Raw genomic sequence first — 23214 nt, 5'->3', positions numbered from 1 at the left:
GTAATGTTTATAAAACGCTGATAATGCAAACGCGTGAATAGAAAATTAACTTCCTTCGATCTGACCTACAATTCGAGATTGTATCCATTATCTAATAAATAAACGAAACGTTTATCTCCGTAATATCTTTCTGTGACAATCAAACTTTTTTTTATGATTGTTAAAGCAGAATTGAGACTCTGTTCACAGAGAATAATAAATTTTAGAGCTTCTCACAAGCGTACAATAGAAACGAAAGGTTTTTAGAACGGGGGGATTAGAAGTCATATGGAAATTGCAACGCGCGACGCTCATTACGTTCGCGAGGTCATCTCCAAAATGAGAAGTACGAGCGAGCTGAAGAATATTTTAACAAAGCAATCTCTGAGAAGAGAAGAGAGGGGTCACGAGCGCCATTAGCAATGCAATCCCGGCGCCGTCATACTCGCCTGCATTCTTTTACCGCCTGAAGCAACAAGATCCGCACGTGGCCGACACGTGGCACGCGAGGCCCGATTAATTAGGTCGAGTTCGCCGAAATATGCATCATACGCAGCAACGTTTCTCAATGATATCGCATCCGTAATCCGTGCACAAGGTTACTGCTCGTTATCAAATAACTCCATTATATGTATATAATATATATGTAAGTAATACACGTTTATGTACATATATATATATATACACATATATATATAAAATATATATACCGTTTGTACGAAACATATCAACACCAACCAACAGACATTACACGTGTATACGTAACGTAGATATGTGGAAAGCATAAGTGTTACAGGCAATGTCCGAGTATACAGGCACTTTCAGAAAACCCAACGAACCAGCAGCTTGCAAGGTGGAAATGAAGAAACCAGACAGAGAGAGAGCGAGAAAGAGAGAGAGCGAGAGAGAGAAAGAGAGAGAAGAAAGGAGAGAGAGAGAGAGAGAGAGAGAGAGGATAGCAACAGTAGAGAGAAATAGACTCAGAGATTGAGAGAAAGAGAATAAGACATAGATAGATTTTTGGTCTGTTTTCTGTTCCTGCACTAGACTGCACTAGAACTCTCTTTCTCGCTTTCCATAAATATCAAACTATATATATATGTATATCTATCTCACTTTAAGTTCCAAAAGTGTACACTAGTTCAGCCACAGAAAACAGACCTATAGACAGAAGTGTAAATTGATTCTCTGGTAATTATGCAGCGGCAAACGATGACGAAACAAAGAAACGATAAAAAAGAAGAGAAGCTCGCCAGAGACAAATAAATCGGTCAGATTGCATCGGTACTCTGTCGCAAGAGATGAAAACGTTTTCCAGTGTGATGGTGTGACAATAAGGATGGCAGAAAAAAAAGGAAAGTTAACGGTACCGAATGTGCCTCGATGATATCGATTCATGCAAGTGAACAGATCGCGAATTATATTGCGTTAAAGAGAAACGAAGAAGCGAATGAGAGAGAGTGCGTTTATACGTATATGGTGTATGCGTTTTTGTTTGTGCGTGTTTTATGTGCGTTCATGTATACGCGCGTATCTACATGTGTGTTAATTATTCGTCGAATGTGAACCGTGTAAGTATATTTTTTTGTACGGTTATTCGCGCCACGGACGGATAGACGGAGAGCGCCGGGTATTTTTAAAGTATTTGACGAATCGGAAATCGAGTTTCCCGGTAAGACACGCGGAACGGCTCGTCGATTCTCCTCGCCGTGCTCGTCGGAAATTCAAGTTGACGGCGCCGTCGATCTAACTGGAACAACGGCTCGTCTTTATCGCGATTATCAGAGGCCGCGGAAATGGGGGCAAGTGCAACGAGGTGTTCCGTCAAATTCAATCGCTTTTAGAGTCGCGGCGTTATTCTATCCGAGTGTTCCAAAAACGCCCGGTCCCTTGGAGAAAGAGAGAAGAGACGATGTTTAATTTTCACTCAATTTCCTCCTGTCCTATACCCGTTCCACCCAGCCTTTACGACGCGACGCCTAGCCTGCTCTCTGTGATTTTCGCGAAACTTTCGCGCGGTAACGCGCGACTTCTCGTGATTAAATACAAGTCTTCTTCGACGTAATGCGTCCTTGACGTCTATAATGTAACACTGTTTATGGTAGCTAATATACCGAATATCGTATACGGTATATTGTATACGCATGGCTAAGGAAAATGGAAGAAAAAGTAATACGAAAGAAGAAAACTGAGAAAAACATTTTAATGAAATTTTTCCACCACGGTAGAAGCGATGAGAAGTTTAAACAGAGCTCTTTTCCAACCATCTTGTTAGAACGTAATGATGTAATACTTTTTTATTATTTTTTGCAACATTTTCCCTGCATGCGTGTAAATTTTTGCCGCTGAATGTATATTAAGATTATTTCGTCGACGACGGACGTAGCTGAAGAAGCTGCCTGTGACAGTACTTACCTCAAATCGATATTTGCTCTTTTTTTAAATTAATGGCTCTGCGTGACTTCTTTGCGATTTGCACAGAGTCCACAGTTAGTCGAGTCCGTACAAACAATCGACAAAAATTGTTATTTTTATAATTGCGTCGCGTGTAATAAAAGAAAAAGGGAAGTTTCGATTCGGGACACAACTCTATGGCGTATTTTTGAATTTTCTTCGGTAAAGTATAAGGCGTGTTCCGAATAATTGTATAAATTTGCAGTTATGTACTTCGCGGGCGATGTTAAATCTAGAAATGAGAAAACCGTATGTGTGCCGCGTGCGAGATCGTCGAATCAAAAAGAACCGAGTTGCGTTTCAATTATACTCTCTACATAAAGAATCATCGCGCTTACCAGAAAACATGTTTCCAATGTAATCCCGAGGGTTTCCTGAAGCTTTAAAGAAAAATATAAAAAAAAAGCTTTTGTAACAGTGAATTAAACATCGGCGTCCGTAGAAAAAATTGCTCAAAATTGCACAGCACGTATATTTAAAGACTCTTTGAAAAAAAGACAAGTAATTTCGTGACATTAATAGATATCCAGACACCGAGAAATTGCGGAAAGCTTAGACATTTAACAAACATTCGCGAACCCGAAACACTGCATAGAAAGAACGGTCTTGCTGAAGTGTCTAAAAATTTAACTAAATACACAAATTTGAGAATAATTTTGTTTAAATCATCAAAATAATTACATAGAATGCTCAAACTGGTTGCTAGAATGTTAAAACTTTTTACAGCAATGTCAAGTATGTGTGTGTGTGTGTGTGTGTGTGTATTTTTGTTCTTTATCATTTTTATATTCTCTTTAAGAAATAATTTCTTCGAAAAAAATATAAAATTTATAAAGTTGAAACTTGGTACATTTATTCTTTGATATTTAAATATTCTTTACAAATTTTTTCAAACATAAATTATAGAAGACTTTTGTTAAAACTTTGCTATTTTTGCAAAAATCAATTTTTCTTCATTGTAAGTTAGACGAGAATATACTCATATAGATTAAGAATTATTTTGAATTTTTAGTTTCAGATAATTTCTGCATCTTAAATCATTGTTAAAAGATTTTTTTTACAATGTCTGAAAAAATTTGTGAAAAGCATTAAACATCAAAGAATAAATGTACTAAATTTCAAGTTTATCACGTTTATATCCTTTCACAAAACATTTCTAAAATAGGATATGAAAGCAAGAAGATATATTCTCTTAAGCATTCTATAATACATAATTATACTGATAATCTAAGAAGAATTATTGTCAGATTTCTAGATAAGTTTTTAGAACTTTAACAAACCGTTTTTTCTGGGGATATTTTATTTCTATACAGATGTAATTGTCGAATTATAAAAACATGAAATAAAATGGAAACAAAATAAAAACAACTTTGCCATATGCGGTGTATATGAAACGATACAATAGACACGTATTATTTTACAATTAAAAACATTGCGCATTCTAGCGACAGTGTCAACGCATTTCGTTTCGAGAGGACGAGATTTCTGATTGTGAGTAATATCGCGATGGAAACACGGATAAATAACACATATTACGGTCGATAAAATGCCGCGGATTCTGATCGATGAATACGATGCCTGCACTTGCCCTCACAACGAATAGCAGCCGCCGCTATGCCGCTAAGCCGCTAATTCGCGTTATGCCTATTCACTATTGCACACTGAACGTGATGAGCGATGAGCGACGAGCGATATCCAGTGAGAGCTCTGCTTTTTCTCACATAACGATGTAAAACAGTATTCCGAATGGCTGCATTCAATAGAAAAAGCAGCTTTGCAACTGTTGTACAATTTTTTGATATGATTGGTTTATACATTTAGATCCAGTGAAGAACTAAAGACAAAACCAAACCCGTCAAAGAATTTTACAACAATTGCAAAGCTGCTATTTCTGCTGAACGCAGCCATTGGCTGTCGCTCGTCGCTCATCGCTTATCGCTCATCGCTCATCGAGTCCAATGTGCAATAGGCATTAGACGGATCGTTCCGCTTTAATCGCGCGCGGAAAGGGACGTGAACTTCTGTTAATCGGTTCGTTAACGTCTCGTACAGAGAGATCCGCGGTCATTTAGTTCCGCGCAGGTAAAATATCTTCCTGTCGTACGGCAACTAGCGATGTAATTAATCCGAGTCGCGATTCGTCGAGTGGTCACATCCCGAGCTCTTTGAAGGGCGTCGTCGTTCTATCTTCTTGAGTTGAAGGACTCCCCAGCAAACCGCTACAAATGTACCGGTTGCAAAACCGGTGAGGAAACGTTGCCATAATTTGCAAGTAGCGTGATTATTTCGTTGAATTACTACATAGACGTAATAAGTATAGACTGCGCATCCTCTAATCTTTTGTGCTCAGTTAGTAAGAATTAAATATATCGGCATCTCTTTTCAACTTGATATTTTATATATATATATATAGAGAGAGAGAGAGAGAGATGTGCTTCAAGTTACCTCACTCTTTCTAAACCAGTAACAGCTCCAATAGTGATAGGAATGCGCAATCTATTCTTATTATACGTTTACGAGTTACTAATGTAACTAAACCAGGAATTCATGCTCTCTCGCAAACTTTGTTGCGATTACTATTTCTACAATTATACTGGAAGATTTAGTACCGCGCACGCGCGGTTTTGATCTATAATGGCAATATTTCCTCATCAGGTCGTCAGGTTGGAATATTTCCGCTCTTGCGATGTTTCTTCCAGGAGACCTTCGGCTGTTTGTATCTCGTGCTAACTACCGTGGAAAAGAAAGGAAAATGCGAGATACTATCGAGGCATACAGGAGGGGGGGTGTGACATTTTTTAGCTACATACGAAAGGGGAGAGCTTTCATGTTGCAACTACCAAAACAACGAAAGCAGCTCCGCAAAATTACGAGAGAGTCAAACGAGAAGCGTGAACCTTCGTACTCTGCTCGTGATACTCAGCCCGCATCCGAGATAATTAATTGCAACGGAAATGCGCATCGTGAGATATGAACTTCGTGGCATGACAGGTGGTAGTAACGTTAATTAATAATAGCAATACAAGGGCGAGAACAGAGCGATCGTACAGGATAAATGAAAATAAGCCCGTTAAACACAATATAAGAATCCCCTTCGAAAAATAATTATCCGTATCAACAGCAGAATTTTGCAGGGATCTTAATATATTTCGCAAGCAAGGAAATACGCAATGCACAGTTAATGCAAGATTCGTTAACATTTTTCTAAAAAAAAAAAAGAAAAAAAAAGAACGTTTGCAAGTCCAGCAGTTGATATTTCATTGTGCGGCAATGATTACAACTCGCTCGTCTTACAACTTCAATTATCAATTACCTATTAAGCACTTACTTTCTACACGTTTATTTATCAATTCAATATTATTTGGAAATTTTAAATACGTTAAAAATTTGACAATATGCTTTTCGGACCGGTATCGCCAAATTTCAAGCTAGAATAAAAGTGAAAAGGGTACAGAAAAATTCATTCCCGAATTGACATTGTTACATCGACTCCGAGTAGCAGACGAGAGCCGATTGTCTGTTCTGGACGTCGGCAACTAAAAAATGTCACTCGTCGCTGGACCGTCGCTAGAACGCCGGGAAACCGTCGTGTCATCGTGCGTACGTACGGTCGCCATTTGTACGGGGCCGCCATTGTTCACGGCAAATAATGAGGGTGCTTTTTAACTCGATGCTGCCAAGGCAGTGATGTACAACCGTTGCGTTTCCAGGAGTGCGCCTCGTTACACGACAATGACGCATTACGGCTAAAGTTCTCGCGGAGTAGCGCGAAAATCGACCGTAAAATAATATCTGTTTTCCCTCAGAAATGCAAAAATGTTAGGTGCAATGTGCTCGATACGTCTTCTCGTTGTCAAATACCGTCGGTATCGGATTAACGATCGCGATCGGGAGTTGCAGCTTTGCACCGTAGTGAAGAAAAACTTCGCGATCCTTCGAAGACTGAAAGAACAGTACTTAACATGCAATCTTGTAGATGGAAACTAGAAGTTTATATGGAATGCCTTTACGCAAATCGTTTCTTAAGTACTACGGTGCAAAGATACTTCTCTCTGCTGTTGTAATCTAGTCATTTTTTATCTCACGCGAAAAAATCGACGAGATAGTTGCTTACTTTTGCGATTGAAATTGAACTTTTGTTAATTATGACGGATCGATGATAAACCGTGAATGCATGAACGTAATTAAAATATCCATTTTGTCAACGAGTATGATACGTGCGTGCGTGTATGTACGTGTGTAATATCTCAGTGGCATTGTGCTGCTTAATATGTATAAATATATAGGTATGAAGCGAAGGGAATTAAGTACGAAGGGAAAGACAGCGTATATGTGAGTATACAGAATGTGTAGAAAGATATATAATATGAATATATATATATATAGATGTGTGTAATATATATATTTATATATATAGATACGTAATTCGAAGATATCAAAAAATAATATGCGAAGCGGCAGCCGTGGAAACGTAGGAAAGGAAACCAAAGACGTTGCGGCAGAACAAACAAACGTCGTTCGTCAGAATTAACGGCCTGGCTTTATCCTTGTTCCTCATTATTCATTATTAATATATTGCAGATTGCTCGTAGATAAGTATTTCTATAAAGCTCGGAATACAATCGACCTTTTCATTTCGTTATAATAAGATCAGGTAAGCTCAGAATCATTCATGCTTTTTAAAACTTTTTGCGAGATGAGCGTAAAAGATGAGAAAAAAAAAACAAAGCATGTGATCGATATTGAATTTAATATTTTTGCTTAATGAATTTTATAATTTCAATACAGATTACTATTATTTTTAACTAATTTTTCTGTGTTTTGAAAAAGGGACAACAGAAAAATAAATTTTATTTCATTTATTTCGCATTTGCTTTATACAATGTTGCTTTTAAAGAAATTCGATGCGCAAAACTTTTGCTCGCACAAATTTTTCAAGCACGCGTTTTTAATTTACCGATCTATTAAACCAAATTCTCGCGTCAGTTGCAACGAGCACTTCTCAGTGTATGGTTCTCCGAGTAGCGGATGTTAAACGGTTGAAAATTTGTTCTCTTAACAAATTATCGGTTGATAATTTGTTCTCTTTCTGGACTGGAGTATAAACCGTAGTTTACTGGCGAAGAAGCCGCGAGTCGGCGGTTTTCCTCCGGAAATTCAATTGCAACGCAACACGTACAACCGAAACATGTATGAAATTTGATCTCGGACAGCAATTTTCTATATTATCCGTAACACTCTAAGCTTAATGATTACTTACAGCTACTAAAAACGAATATCTGGTATACTTGGAAAAGCATTTTCACGAAAGAGGAATAAATGCAAGGAATATATTACTATAGTGACTGAGAACCTGAGACCATGTAAGTACTTGCGGCAATTTATTGATATACGCACCGTTATGTACAAGTAAATAACGTTCCTTTGAAATAAATGTGAAATAAAGTTTTTTTTTATTTATGTTACACGGAAAAAAAATGTTTCTGGTTTACAGCTAATTCTGATTAGCTGAAATTGTATCAGCTACTATAATTATGAATTTGCTAATACATACAAAGGATTTGTTGCTGTAGCTAATATAAGGACGTGATAGCAAAATATGCATGTCTGTTACAGATCGATTTATTTAGCAATATGAAATTAGTTGTCACAGTTATCGGATATGTCCGTGTAAAAGAAAATTGTCTCTACCACAATTAAATATGATTTGCTGAAACTGTACTTGCTACCAAATTATCTGTTACACAGAAAACGTTGTAGCAATGATCAATATATCGATATAATAGCAAAATGCTTGTCTGTTACAATAATAATGTTTAGGCCTCACAACTAATGGAAATTCGACCTCGCAGATACGATGTTAGGTGTCCATATAATGCTACTAAATTTAGCTGCCATACCAAAAATAAATATTTTTAGCTGTAGCAGCTAATCTTTTTTTTCCGTGTAAAATACCGATGATTTTATAACTGAAAATTTTGAAACTATTGCAGCTGCAGGCTGCCTTGCTTAAAAATCAAGTGGCAAAAATAGGCTAAGGGTATTCTTCTTGGCTTCGAACGCAATCGTTGGAACGTGACGAGTGAACGAAAATACGGTATATCGCTTACTCGAGGATCGCAGGCACAGCCAATGAGGGCTTCAGGTTTCTCCCGTCTTGAGAATCAAACGCGTTTTCATATTCTTTCTTTTTGCTCTCTCCTCAAGCGACGTCTTTGCGCGCAGTTCCGTAGCTAAAGCTTTTATGCAAATCGCCATTAGCTCTTTCGAGGCCGGAAAGTGTCTGCCTTCGCGCTTGTGATGTTGCTACGAAGCTGGTAATTGTTGTCTCAACAATTTAACACAAAGCTCCCTTGTTTAACCGAACTATTATCGCTGGAATATCGCGAACAGGACAAGGGTAATTGGCGAATTTTGCTTCGAGGTGTAATGCATACCGGAGGTAATGCACCATGAAAATTGCGACGCTTGTTACAGCATCGCGCCCGTATAAAGCTGTCTCACCTGGTCGCGAAAGTATACAGAGTGCGCTTCGTAAGTACCCCGCAGGCGAAACCTAAGCTCAAAGCGGCGCTATCTCAGACCGAATTTAATTCCGCGACGTGATTGCGGATATAACGAGAGCTTTGAAAATTATGGATATTTACTAATCAGCAATACATCTTTACGATATAAACACTTGCTCGTCGTCTTATTTGAAATTAAGCAAGAAATACTTGTTTGATATATTCTTAAGCTGAGAAACAAAGGCAAATGTGGAAATAAAATTTAAGACATGTGAGGTAAGTGGTTCTGGATGAAATAAGATATTGAATTCAATTTTCGAGATTCAAGTTTGTTTTTTTTCTTTTTTAGTGCTTTACACACAATAAGATCAGGGTTACCAAACTTGGACCTCGAAAATTGGATTCAAATCCTGTTTCGTTCAGAATTGTTTCATGTCCGAAATTGTACCACCTTACCTTGTACATCACAAAGTAACTGTAATGCAGTTATCAGAAAATATATGTATAAAAAATCAATTTCGACACGTACAATCTACGTATTATTTATACCGCAAAGAAAGCTTTTTAAACTTGTTGATCTGGATTTTCTATTACATCGTGTATGATGTTAATCCTTCATGCGATCGCACGTCATTTAAATACGACAAAGAATAAACATTTTCGGAGCACCCTGTGTGCATTCGACGTACCTAGGAATGTGCATGGAGATACACGTGTGTCGGATGCATTGCCCACGCGCGAGAGATGAGACATTCTCAGGTATTCTACATACATTTGTCCTTTTACGGCCTGTGACTGTTCGCGCATGCCATTGGGCGCGCACGTGTTCGTGTCGTGTCGTCGGCGGTTTATTGGAAAATCAATTGCACATAAGGTGAATTATTCGACTCGTTCGGGGAGACATACGGGGCGCGCCGCTCGAGGGGAAAGAGACTAGACAAGAGTGCTTGCTGTCTTGCGACGAGCCGATATTGAAACTGGGATGACCTGGTTGCATGTACATCGCAAAGACTGATGCATCGCGGAAAAGAGACGGCTTGTCTATCCCAACAATGAACCGTGAACATTGCTTGCATTTATTATCTCCAGAAAGCGTGACAAAATCTATTTCGTATACCAGATGAGTTTGCTGTCTTTCGTGCAATGCTAACTTTAGAACTGTTCAAAGCGCTCTATGCCTTCTAAAAAGAATATCATTTAACCTTTTAGGCGCCATTTTGTCATTAAAAAAACAATTTTCTTACTGATTTTGCTAAAAAGAAAAAGTCTTGTAAATGAATCTATAAATATCTATCAATCTTTCTAACAGTTAAAAGTACTGTATTCCACTGTTCGATATTACATACATTTCCAAATTAAATTCTTAAGTGTAATTGATCTACCAAACAGATTCCGAATTTACCCTGTTTTCCGAATTTATTCCAAATTTAATTTTAACGTGAACATTGCAAATATCCAATTTTCGCCCGTAGAGAGATGAGAGTTAAAAACAGTTTCTGTTTAAAGAATTTTTCATTTCTTTTTTCCGAGTAAGCTTACATGATCCATTGGGACGAGAGATGAATAAACGGATCGATTGTCCTTGCTGTTTCGCGTAAAAAAAATTGTATTTAAGCGCGTTTTGCATTATCGCAGGAACTTTTTAATCAGAGACGTTCTTTCACGTATGATGAAGTAATATCAACGCAGCGCTATTCTTATCCCAGAGTTTTACTCACTAATATTAAATTGTTTCGGATGTTAGAAACAATGAGGAACATTTTGAGTCGAGGTAGCAACTGCTCGCGACCGTCAAGGATAATCGTGAAACAGGTCGAGCGTGTTCCGACGAAAACAGATACCGTCTCGTTCTTCTCTTTCCGGAAAAGAGAGACGCGGAACGCGACACACACGCGGTCTTCCGGTTGCAAACATTCCGTATCGTCGGTTCCATTTGTGAGGAGTTACGAGAAAGCCAGGCCAATTCAAGCCGGATAGTTTCGCACGTGCTCGGTGCCAAGTTAAGTGATTCTGTTTACGATGATAAGAACTCAAATACTCAGAAGATTCGATTTAAATCTGAAATGTCTAAATCACGATGGATCTATCAATCCGTAATAAAAATGAGTAGATGAAGATAAATTGGAATTTACGATTGAAATTCATTTGTCATTCCTGCCTATTTCAACGGATCTTTTACTTATAGAGCAATATAATAAATCTTGCGGTCTATACGTACAGGGTATGGTACTCAGATTTTATCATAAATCTTGAGCAGATCGCTAGACATAATAAATCTTTTATCTATCTATGTGTCATATAATAACGGCGTGTGAGAGTGGAGGGTGAATTGGATTTTAGATTGAACACTCGTTCGTTGATTCACTCCTACACCACCTTGCTTCGGTGGTAACTTTCTCGATCGCCAGGAAGCGTAGTTACTTTAGCTCCAATCACTGTATTCCCTCTGAGCTACTGAGTTTTTAGCTTTCATCCAATTTATTCTTCAATCTTGGGTTATTCAATCAAATCGAGGTATTAGTTTAATATGTTAAGTCATTTTTAAATATTATATTGAATGTATATTATCATCATCTTTGAATATTCTCAAACCTCATTATTATTCATCGATTCAAGATACCAAAAATAATTTTGAGCTAAATGATTTTGCCATTATCGCGTCATAATGTGATTAATCAAATGCTGATATAAAAATTTAGGAGTTTTTGAAGTTCTTATGTAAAATGTACGCGGTAAAAAAATAATAAAATATATAATAAAAATATAATGAAATATATACATAATGAAAGAATCAATTAAAAGTGCGCAGTCGATACTATAAGGAGATATTTCATTGGCACTTAACACGTTCGAAACTTTCCGGTATAAAGATAGGATCGTTTCGATGCGATCGGTGAAGCGGAAGATCACGAAAATCGGAGTTATATTCTCGTGGAGGAAATATGGGTGCGTGTATTTTTCCACTCGGAGAACTCGAAGCGAAGTAAAGAAATAAAGCTATGCATCGTTTACGCACACACACACACACACACACACACACTCAGCCATCCACATTCGTGCTGTCTCGTTCGCACAAATTTCGCGTTCGCGAAGAGTTTAGCTCGGACTTCGAAGTCGTTCATTTCAGTCGCGAGGGCGATTTCACGGGCTTCGTCCTGTTGCTGCAACGTGCTAATTCCCGGCGTGAATCTCGCAATGATGTATGCATATATAATTTGCATTGCGAGAGTTGTTCATTATAATATGTACATGGTGGAAGAGAAAACTCGTTTTACTCTTTCGATTCGCCTTTATCGCCTTGTTTTTATGTAACTCTCAGTGCTAATATCGGGCACTCATTAGAAAATGCGATGGTACATGAATATTAGAACGTCTCTACTTTCTCAATTGCGTTTTATCCTGTTTCGAAACAAATTCCGAGGCTTTCCGCTTAATTACACTTCATTAAATTCTATCCTCCTCCGCGTATCGCCAAGTTTCTCGACTGAAACGCTGAGGACATTTTGCTAAATGTAATGGTTGCGTCGGAGGGAAAATCTCAGCGCTCGATATCGCGTGTTAAAGGTGACTGCGCATTCGCAACTGGCGCTAAGTTGAGATTCGTGTCTGCGACAAAAGGTAAGTGGTATCCGAAATGACGATGCGAGTGTGGGGATGACGGGAATTCCGCATTTTCGCGAGGGTATATAAATGGAGATGCGCGGTATAGCGTTGTGCGCCGACGGCATGAGGAATTGTCGCGGCGCGGCATCGCGTCTCGCGGCTTGGGAAGCGTGGGAAAGGCCGCTGGTAAGCGGGAAACTCATGGTGCATCTTGCCGCTTAGATTAGACATGGTAAAACGGGCCATGGAGCGATGTCGGCGCGTAGCAGCGCCTGTCTGTGTGGGAGAAATGAGAAAATATGAACCGCGTCGTACCGCGCGCGAAACGGGGCGAGACGAGACGAGCGTATGCCGGAACGTTTTCCGGAGCTTCCCTTTTTTCCTTTTCAAACCTTTCCTTTTGAGAGGAGAACAGAGGGTCGAGTTTTGCTGCTGCGCGTGAAATGCGCGTTCAATTTATAAGAGAAATGGTAGTTTCTCGCACTGCCGCCGCTCAGTCGGAAATACGGAAACGTCATTATCACTCATTGTTTGATTAAACTTTTGGCGCGATTATTTTATTTATATTAATGAAAAATGAATTTTGGAAGGAAAACTATAAAATTTATATAAGGCACAAGGTGAAATTAATATTGCGCTCATAATATGTAATTTAATTATTGATATGGGTTTTTGTTTGTTTTATGATTCGCATGTATTTTGCGAATGATATTAAAGGAAATATCCCAATAACTGAATGTGCCCAGTGATTTAAAAAATCGACAATATATTTGTAATTATTAAAATATTTGACGATAATAAAGTAGCAAACTAAAAAGAAATTAAATTAAATATTTCATATCAAAATAAATAATAAAATAATAATTTTATTGCAAATTATTGTAAAAAAAATTATTTATTTCGAATGTCACAACCCGAGTGGAAATGTATCTGGGTGTTCCAATGTTTTGTATTGGATTCCGTGAGGAAGGTCGTGGCACGCCAGTATCGGAAATCTAGCCGGGTCCTACCTAGTATTTCATCTAGGCGCTAGATAGAATTATGCTGGGGTGCCAAGATGGGAAAACTAGCCGGAGGCTAGCTAGCGCCCGGCCGGTGAGACAGGATCATAATAACCATGATAGAAGTATGAGGGTATGCTCAATCAGTGATATTACCATGATAATAACCATTTTTTAATATAACTAATGTTATTCAATAATATGAAGTAAAAAGTAAGAATAAGGGCCAATTTCACCAACGCCGATTAAGCTTAATCGTGATTAACTGTCAACCGTAATTGGTCAATTCTTCTAAACGTAAATGCGATTGGTCAGATAACGGCCGATTAAATTAACTGGCGTTTGTGAAACTGGCCCTAAGAAATTGACTAATTACAGTCGATATATCGACGACAGTAATCTTCTCACAATCGACTGTGATTGGTCAATTTCTTACTCTTACTTCTTATTCCATGAATTATAGACGATGCATTATACGTTTAAAATTTATTTTAAATCTAACTAGATTACCCTGTCCCTTCCTAGATAGCGACTAGACAGATTTAATATCTTGGGGCAACACATTCGTGATCAAGGCCTAGATAGTTTTCTCAAATTACAGCGGCACCACCTCGTGAACCAAGCTAGACAATTTTCCAATATTGAGCCTATAGCGCATCGCGAACCAGAGCCAAGAAAGTTTTCCAATATTGGGGCTGATCATTATTGCCATTACCGCCCAGTATAGCCCCAGGCTAGCCTTCCCATATAGCGCCAGGTCGAAATTTCCACCCGGGAAGGATAGTCGTACTTTCATTCGTCTTTTTCTTGAGTAAGACATAGCGTTTACACTTTTGGATTTTTTAATATTGTACTGTATTCTAAACATGTAGTATTTTTTGTGATTGTAAAAAATTGAAAATTAAATTAAAAAATTTCAGTTTATAGTTACTGTGAAACAATCGGTATGATATAATATATCTATATGAAATTTCATTTAAACATTTTTTTTAGATTTGTGTTAGTATTTTTTGATGACCGACAAAAAGTTTCATAAATTTTTTTATAATACCACTAATTATTATTCAGTAATAATAAAGGACAAATCATACCTTTTTATTAATTCGATCATTAAGACATTTACCCTACAACTTTTATAAGGAGAGAAATACGCAACATGAACGAATATACATATATAATAAAATGAATAAGAAGTATCGTATAATAGGGACTCGATACTTGAACCCAACTGGTTGTATTTTTTTGTAGTTTGCATTCTGCCCGCATGTAATTTTTATCTATGTCGACGCAAGTCCTCGAATTCTACATGAGTCGCCTGTGCATTTAATCATGGCGCTTTACGATGTCCTCGAGGGATAAGTATAGCAATCGAGTGACCGTGCGCGATAAAAGGATAACGTGCCTTATACGTTTCGAACGTGCTTTGCATCGAATTTGCTAATTAGCAAGCACTTTGCGAACTTGCAGAGAACTTCGTCATCGTGTCAGTTGGTGCGCGCGCGTTTTAGCTACACGTCAAGTGCTCTCTTCGTTGAGAAGTACATTTTGTCGTATAATAGCAGAGGAAATACCTAAAACTTCTACAAAAAATGTCCCTCGGAATATGAATTTTCTCGCACGCATGCGGCATCTTGCCGAGCTCTGAAATACATTCGCGTGAAATGCAATTTAACAAAGGAAAAAATTAAATAACTGCTTTATACAAGTGAACTATAAATCCTTTGATCAATTTTGCGTTGATTGTTCTTAATGAGAATTTATTTTGACGCCGCTCTCTTTTTCTTTTATTAGAACTACATCGAAACGAAATTAAAACCATAAAAATTTAAAATTAAATTAGAGAACATTTTCGTTCTCTTTTTTTTTAATTTGCCATTGATATTTTTTGTAAAAGAAAAAACTACTACCATATCTGTGAAAAATGTGTAAGGTAAAAATATTACATATTTTTCGACGAATAATAACAGTGTCCGATGTACAATGGAAATTTAGAAAATAGCTTGAGGATCGTACGAAGTGTACAATGTGTAAAGCACGAGCGATGAGCTACAAAAAGATGTCCGAGCTGCAACGCTGTCTCGCGCGCTGTTACACGAGGGCGCATCGGATTTCTTGCCTGACGACGAGTTCGACGTAACGACGCGGATGCAAAAGCGCGTCACGGAAATCGATGGACGCCAGTCCGACAGCGTCGTTTTTCTCGTCCGTGGACGGCCGACAGATATTAATTCCCAGCAGCTGTCTTCTCGGCAATCCTGGTTCCCTCCTTTCTAGAAACCGCAGGACTTGTTTTGACCTATTCTGAACTGCTGTTAATTAATTTTGCAAAGGACAGAGAAGACTCTCGCTCACGAGAGTGTCAGCACTGCCGAAAAGATATGCGGCCAATTCTTTGACAGCTCTCGTATTATTGTATCGATACAGTCGGCATGCCGCGCGAGGGTAAAGGCACATTGCCAATTATAAAGTCGCAACATTGACAACGAATCCGTAATGATAGGGCGATTGACGCGTTTTAATTTACTTCGATCAGCGTGGCTTGATAAAATCGTCAAGGCGTCAACCGCGTAAAATGGATGGCGGGCGCAAATACCGAAAAAAGAGAATGGACTGCGGGGACAGGGGAGAACTAACGAATTGACAGCTACGATCAGCTCTCGCGGTGGACGATGACATACGACTCTCAAATGAGCTTTCCGTGACTTGCACGTGAGATTTAATTTGTAAACATCTACATAAAAAGCAAAATACATATTTCTAAGCAAATTAAAAAAAAGCGATCGAAAAGGAGCAAATACTAGTTGTAATGTAATAACTTTTTTAATATTAGTTAATTTACTTCACTAATAGAAACAATAACGTTTTCGATCTTTGCTTGTTTCAAATTGAAATACGTAACAAACTGAAATCAAAATTATTCCACATAGTAATATTAAAACAGCAATAAATTAATAATTATAATAAGAGATGTGACATTTTAACAAATTTATAATGTACACAATATTTCTAGATTTAAAATTATATTAGAGATTCATTAATTGAAAGCAAAATGGATATGGTATGATAACACTTGAAAATATGAATAATTAAGGCTGTTTTGTATATATCAGCTAAAAGTATCGGTCAAAAAATCAATCAGAATAAATCAATATCAATCAATATCAACTAAAAAATTTTGGTCTTATATACGCTCTGCAATCAATTGCAAAAAACAAAACAACAAATAATTTGGTTTACCATGGTTTATATAGCGCCATATTTTGTTACATTTTTAGGTAAATAAACTTAAGTGAATGGATCTAAATAAATTTTTGCATAAATATTTATTAGTTTATCAATGTACATAAAGAGATTTGATTTAACTCGTAATGCTATTTTCTCAACAAATTTGTAAATAAGTATTACAAACGCAGTTTTATGTAAAAATCAAGGCAAACAAAAAAATTAAATAACTTTTAAACCAATAAGAAAATTGTGCTCAAATTTGATACAATCATTCAGATGTAATAAATAGAACAATCTATAAATTTTTATATTTTTAGTAATGCGCGCTTTGACATTATAGATCCTTAAACTTCCAAATTGACGGAGAATCTAGTGAATTCATTTAATTATATTCTTTACGTTATATCTGCAAACTCGAATTATTATTATTAAAACAAGTTTAGTTATGAAAATAATTTACTCATACACTTTTTTTTATACGAATTATATCATTTTGATTTTTTAAAATTAATTAGTGAATTATTTTTAGTCAACATAAATTAAATGAGTCTTACAGATTCAACATCAATAACTGTATTACAGATTTCGGCGTTAGCTGCGGAGGATTAAATATTCGTATTTTTTAATATTTTTCTAGTATAATTTTCACACAATGCTTGTAAAACGGGATTGATTATAAATGTAAAAGAGAGCAGCGTCTAGATTATAAAAACACATGTTGATAGAAATTACCTTGCTTGAAAAAGAAACGGTGAGAAACGAAGGTTCCGCCAGCTATAGCAAAGACAAAATGCTGATTTATGGAAGTATGCTGAATACGGCGTCGTTCTTCTGCATTGTCGGTTTAATTCAAACTTATTCAATTAAAGCTGATCGGAGTTAGCACGAGAGAATCTCAGAGTCGCACCGAAAAAGCAATAACTCTATATCTGTCGTCTTTATCTTCTTTTCTTTCATCGACTTTTGTTTTTGGCAATAACAACTAGGAACGTACTTTGGCTCCTTCCATGCTTCTTGTCTATTTCCTGACTTCTCTGAAGGCGTCTTTTCGGCGGTCGTTCCTTCTCTTCCTCCTTCCTTGACAATCTTATTATTTCTCGCAAACTTTGTAGATCGACATCTGGGTATCTACTGTTACAACCGAACTTTTCCATTTCGTGGAATTTTTATGACTTGTGAAGAGTTATATCTGAAATGGCGATTGTCAAGCGACGAAAGATAACAGATCTCTCGAATTACTTCACGTGTTTGCAACATTTTTCGATAATATAAAAATAATAATAATAATGTATGCGAATACGATATTTAAAAAAATAATAATTATTATATGCTCATATAATGTAAAAAAATATTTATTCCAATTATATTATGTCTTATTAATATTTTTTCAATTCAATTTTACAAATAATGTAAATTCAATCGTTCTCCACGTTTTTTGAATTAATTTAATATCCAATTAAAAAAAAACCAGAAACAGAAGCGCGTTATCTTTTTCTTTCCCTCAAACTCTGCAAATTTCGGCAGTCATTTTCATGTTCTCGCGAGCAATAATATAAAACGATCTCTCTTCGAGATTACGTATCTATCCGTGCTTCAAAACTAGAATTTGGTTTTATATCTTGATACAAATTAGACGGTTCAGTTTCATAGGGATTTTCAAAAGCTATATATTTCTGCTTCTTCTCCTATCTTTCCCCGTCAGCGGATTTATGTAAGAAACAAACGAGTGCAGGGCGAATGTTTGTTTACCCCGATACGCTTCTTGTTAAAATAACTTTATAGAATAGAACCAGCAACAACGAGTTTTCTCTTCCACACGCCTTTCGAATATTCCATGATTTTCAATTCTTCTTTTGATACGGGAGAGCACTTTTGTTTCAGCTGCAAGGCGCCACACCCGTTTGCGATATCGTCATATGAGATCTTCGGGGGGATTAAAGTGCTTCTTGTAATATCATAGATAATATGTACGTATAATATACTTGTCAGCCGGAAATTCTCGATCGCTCATGGAGCTACGTAAGCGAAAAATGAGAGCGTTTTAAAGAATTGCTATATTCGCTGTTCTAACATCTTAATATCAACAAACGGCACGCAAAATATTACATTTGATACCGCAACATGACATAACAACATTATTTTTTACGAGAGAGAAGAAACTATCGATTTTACACGAATTAAAAATGTAGAAGAGATGGATTGGAAAATTCGGAATAATAATATTTTGTATTTTTCAATCTTCGTGATTCAACTTTAAGCGGACGAAAATCTTTCATGAAAAATATAAACGCATAAAAGATATCCGCTTCTCTCAAATATTCACGTACGAAGCCTCCCCGAAGATCCGGCTAAACTTTCACGGTTTCTATACGTCAGAATTGATTCCATTCGTAGTGAACCGATAATACTCGTTAGTTTAATACTCTGACATTCGCTCTGTGTAGAAACTCAATTGTACCTAACAGGGGTATTGCGTCGGAGACCTGGGGCAAAGTTTCGGCGACGAGGTTCAGGAACACCGTCAGCGATAGCAAGATGGTCACTCCTGAAACAGTCGTAGCCCACCTGTGCTCAATGATCCGTTCTCGTTCATCGCGTCCGTTCGTGGACGGCGTCGACGAGCGCCTCCTCCTCGAGGAAGACGCGATCGCCGATTGACGACCGCCCATCCTTTCTCCCTGTCGATCGTGTCGGCGATCGTCGACGAAGAGAAATCGACCGAGGCTTTTCCGCGTCGAGCCAACAGTTTCCACCGGTGAGAACGAGGATTTATCTCTGCAAACGCGATTCGAGCGCAATGGAAATCGTGCGCGGGCACGGAGGAAAAAAGAGAAAAAAAAGGGAGGATATTTTCGACCTGTAGCAGTCGATTGTAAGCCGGGGAAAGTTTCGCAACTACGCCTCGCCTCGGTGGAATTGTCGACGGAAATCTCGCGGGAGCAGTACCTCCTTGCCGTTTTATCGGCGATGTTTTCTCGATAATCTCGGAACAAACCGACCACTCTGCTGTCCCGAAGGGTTCAGCTCCGTCCGAAATTCATTCCGCCTCGCTTTGCTCGACCTCGAATCCGGGTTGAGATCGAGCTACGGGTATCTCGTTAAAGATAAACAGTCCACGGTGTGTACTTACAAGCTTACGAACTTGCAATGCAAATTCGCATATACGCATACGAAAGAACAAATTGCAATGATGTGGCGTTGGCATTTAAATGCTAATTGGTTGGTTCCGGGCCAGCTCAAGAACACACGATACATTTTCAGTTGCGTCAACTAACTCTAATTAGTTTATATCTTGTAAAATTATAACTTTAGATATAATAGAGTTAAGAAAATGAATTCATTAAGAAGATGATTTAATTACACATATATGGAACTGTAATATAGCCAAACAACATATTAAATAAAATGAATATGCCGTCATTAAAAACAGGAGTATTTACATAAAGCCCCTCTCCCCCATAAAGAATTATTAAAAAATTAATTCTCCACAATGTAGTTTCTCGCCAAGTTTTTTCTATTGTCGTTGAAATGGTCTAACAAGCATGTTAATAAAATTTTAAAAAAGTAAACAATCAGAGGTAAATTTTATTATAAATCTGAAGCTATTTATTCATTCTTTTAAAAAAATAAAGATAATTTAAAATAATTTTAAATTATCTTTATTTTTTTAAAAGAATGAATAAATAGCTTCAGATTGATAATAAAATTTACCTCTGATTGTTTACTTTTTTACAATCTTGTTTTCACAAAAACACAACAAACATAGTTTTCCCTTCAGTTGACTTCATGGCATGACAAAATTGCGAGTTACACGAATGAATCACAGGAGAATGATAGCATTCAATCAATTTTTATTTATCGACCAAATCGCGGAACTGGAACAGTGGACACTTCCGTTTTGAGGACGATCCACACGAGTATGACCCGTGGGAGGATGGAATTTCGATTTAGCGAACTCCAACGCGCTTGTATCCTGCACAGACTCACGTGCCTCGCACGGCTTTACCATCCGGGTAACATCAGGTTTCACCCTCGGAAAATTGTTCTCCATTGTACGAGAATGCGCGAATGCGATGTCCGACCTCTTCTCGAACGAGTTGTGACAACGCAACTAGTTCTTTGAGCTTTAACTGTCGCACGGTTGTGAAATCCAACTGTGAAATCCGTTACGAAAGTAGTGAGTTCATAGGTTGATTGCTATGATTTTTTTATGGTTTCCACTTGTAACGAGAGATTTCGTAAAAGTCAAAGAGCGACGAAAATATTTCGGAAAAAAATCAAATATTGTAGAAAAAAAATTGATGCTTAAAACTTTCGAAAATTGGCATTTTAAAGAGCATAGGAAAATCAAAGATTCTCTTGATGATGTAGCGTAAAAACTAAAATATTTCAGACCGTAAAGCGACAGAGATATAATATTCGTATAATAATTCGAACATGAGAAAAATCAGTTTATATAGAACAGAAGCCACTTGGGGAAACGAGAAAGTTATTCATTGGCATTGATGTCAAGTTAAAAGAAAAACGCGAGGAAATGTTCATTCGATAGTACTATGACGGACTGTGGGAGTTCCTCTTAGGATAGTGAGTTAGAATCCATTTTTCTTAAACTCGTAAACACGCTAGAAGCGCGTTAAAGCGTACACGTGCGTGGAAATGGAAGGGAAATATTTTTGGTTATATTTTCGAGCGATTTCATGGTTGAGAATATTGTACATATTTCAAGTGGCGATCGTGTCTGTGTTAGTACAGGAACTTGTTCGTATACGAGAATTTATATCGTATTATTTGTAATACAAGCAGCAGTTTTTGCAAACATACATATTCCATTAAATAAAACTTTAACTTTTCTTAGAAGCAGTTTTATGTATGATGTAGTGAATGAAATTTATATCCAAGGAGAATTTGAAAATTGTCTCGAAAAGAGAAAGAAACCCACTATCGACGAAATAATATGAGAGAGGTCTTTATGAAACGAACAACCTTGAGAAGCTATTGTGAAAAGCTATTGTGAAATTAATTAAAACTCTGGGATATTAAAATTTCGGAGCAACATTCATACTTTCTTTTTTCAAAAATGATTATCGTTACTTACTGTAATATTACAGTAAGTAAATGTTGAACCACATGTTACATTTTCTTCTTTTCCTTTTGACCACGATATATCGTCATTAATTTTTTGCATTTCATCGAAAAGAATTTTCGCCAAGGAATAAATTGTTCGACAACGATGTCGCGATGTCAATGCGAAATTATTACAAGTCGGAGCACTATGAATTTACTTCGAGAGGCAATTTTTCAGACCGGGCGAGATTCGAGTATGGCAGAAAAATGAAAACGGAAAAGACTGAAGAAAAACGTGAAGCCATTTCAGCGCTTCATCTTTGCCCTTCGCCTCACTCTTGGAAAGAGGAATAAATTTGGTTCTTCCATTCTTTCTCTTTTTCTTCCTTCTAATAAGATCGCATTTACTCAAATCTCTTTTTTTCGTTTCAACTGTCACGAAACTTTTCATCATAATGTCGTTTGGTATTGCCGGACGGCATTATTATAACTCGGCGGGCTATGAATTTATTATGAGAGAGATAATACTACTGTGGTATAGACGTACAAAACTTTGACATCAAAAGAGACCGTAGATCGAGAACGAAAGAGAAGGTTGAGAGAAAATAAAGTGTCGCTCGGTACCCGACGTGAAATTTCGTCGATGGCCGATTTTCTTCTAGCTCTCTTGGAATATGGGTGACTCGATACGACAGAAGCAGGGAGGATTCGAGGTGACGGTTATCGCATAAGTTCTGTCGAAGTTTTCTACTGAGAGAAGAGAAAGAGAGAGCAAAGAAGTAAAGGAAAAATGAAAAGCAGCCGATCGCGTATTGCCAAGTGAAAAAAGTTCCCACGTCCAAGATTCAGAATGCCTGGCGACATGTGGGGTGTACCAGATAGTGATGTCTATCGATTACTTTCGTCGAATAATTCTCCAAAGTTACACGAAGAATAATTTGATTCAATTGTTTCTGTCTTAACTGAAATTCTAAAATTTAATTCAGATTGTATAACTATAGATCACGAAAGTTTTAAAAATATACACAACAGTTAGTAAAAATTTTATTTACTTCATACAAATCAGATAATTTTATTAAATTATTGTAAAGAGATAGCGTAAACATAAAAATATCATAAAAATGTCCTTTTATCGTATTTTTTATATTAATATCAATTTTATTTTATCACGTAATAAAAACGACGATATATTTTTCAATCTATTAATATTTTAATATATTAATATTATTTTAATATTATTTAATATTTAATTTATTTACATATTATATAATGAATATCACACAATGATTTCATTCTTTATCCGTTAATCGATGAGACTAATAATGCATGATAAAATTAGCGAGAAAAGAGTTTTAAATTCGAGGGGCAGAATATGTTATTTC

The 23214-nt window shown here is 36.9% G+C and overlaps 1 protein-coding gene across 1 annotated transcript in view; it reads right to left on the bottom strand.

The window, feature by feature from the left end:
* Positions 1-23214, bottom strand: part of nAChRalpha6 (nicotinic acetylcholine receptor alpha6) — a 286941-nt gene that overhangs the window by 37506 nt on the left and 226221 nt on the right. The window contains 1 exon segment of the mRNA XM_018447235.1: positions 19227-19313. Within this exon segment, the coding sequence (XP_018302737.1) occupies positions 19227-19313 (87 nt within the window).

Source organism: Mycetomoellerius zeteki, unplaced genomic scaffold (assembly GCF_001594055.1).
Source record: "Mycetomoellerius zeteki isolate Tzet28-1 unplaced genomic scaffold, Tzet1.0 scaffold20, whole genome shotgun sequence".
NCBI classification, from domain to species: Eukaryota; Metazoa; Arthropoda; class Insecta; order Hymenoptera; family Formicidae; genus Mycetomoellerius; species Mycetomoellerius zeteki.
This window is presented reverse-complemented; position numbering and strand designations above follow the sequence as displayed.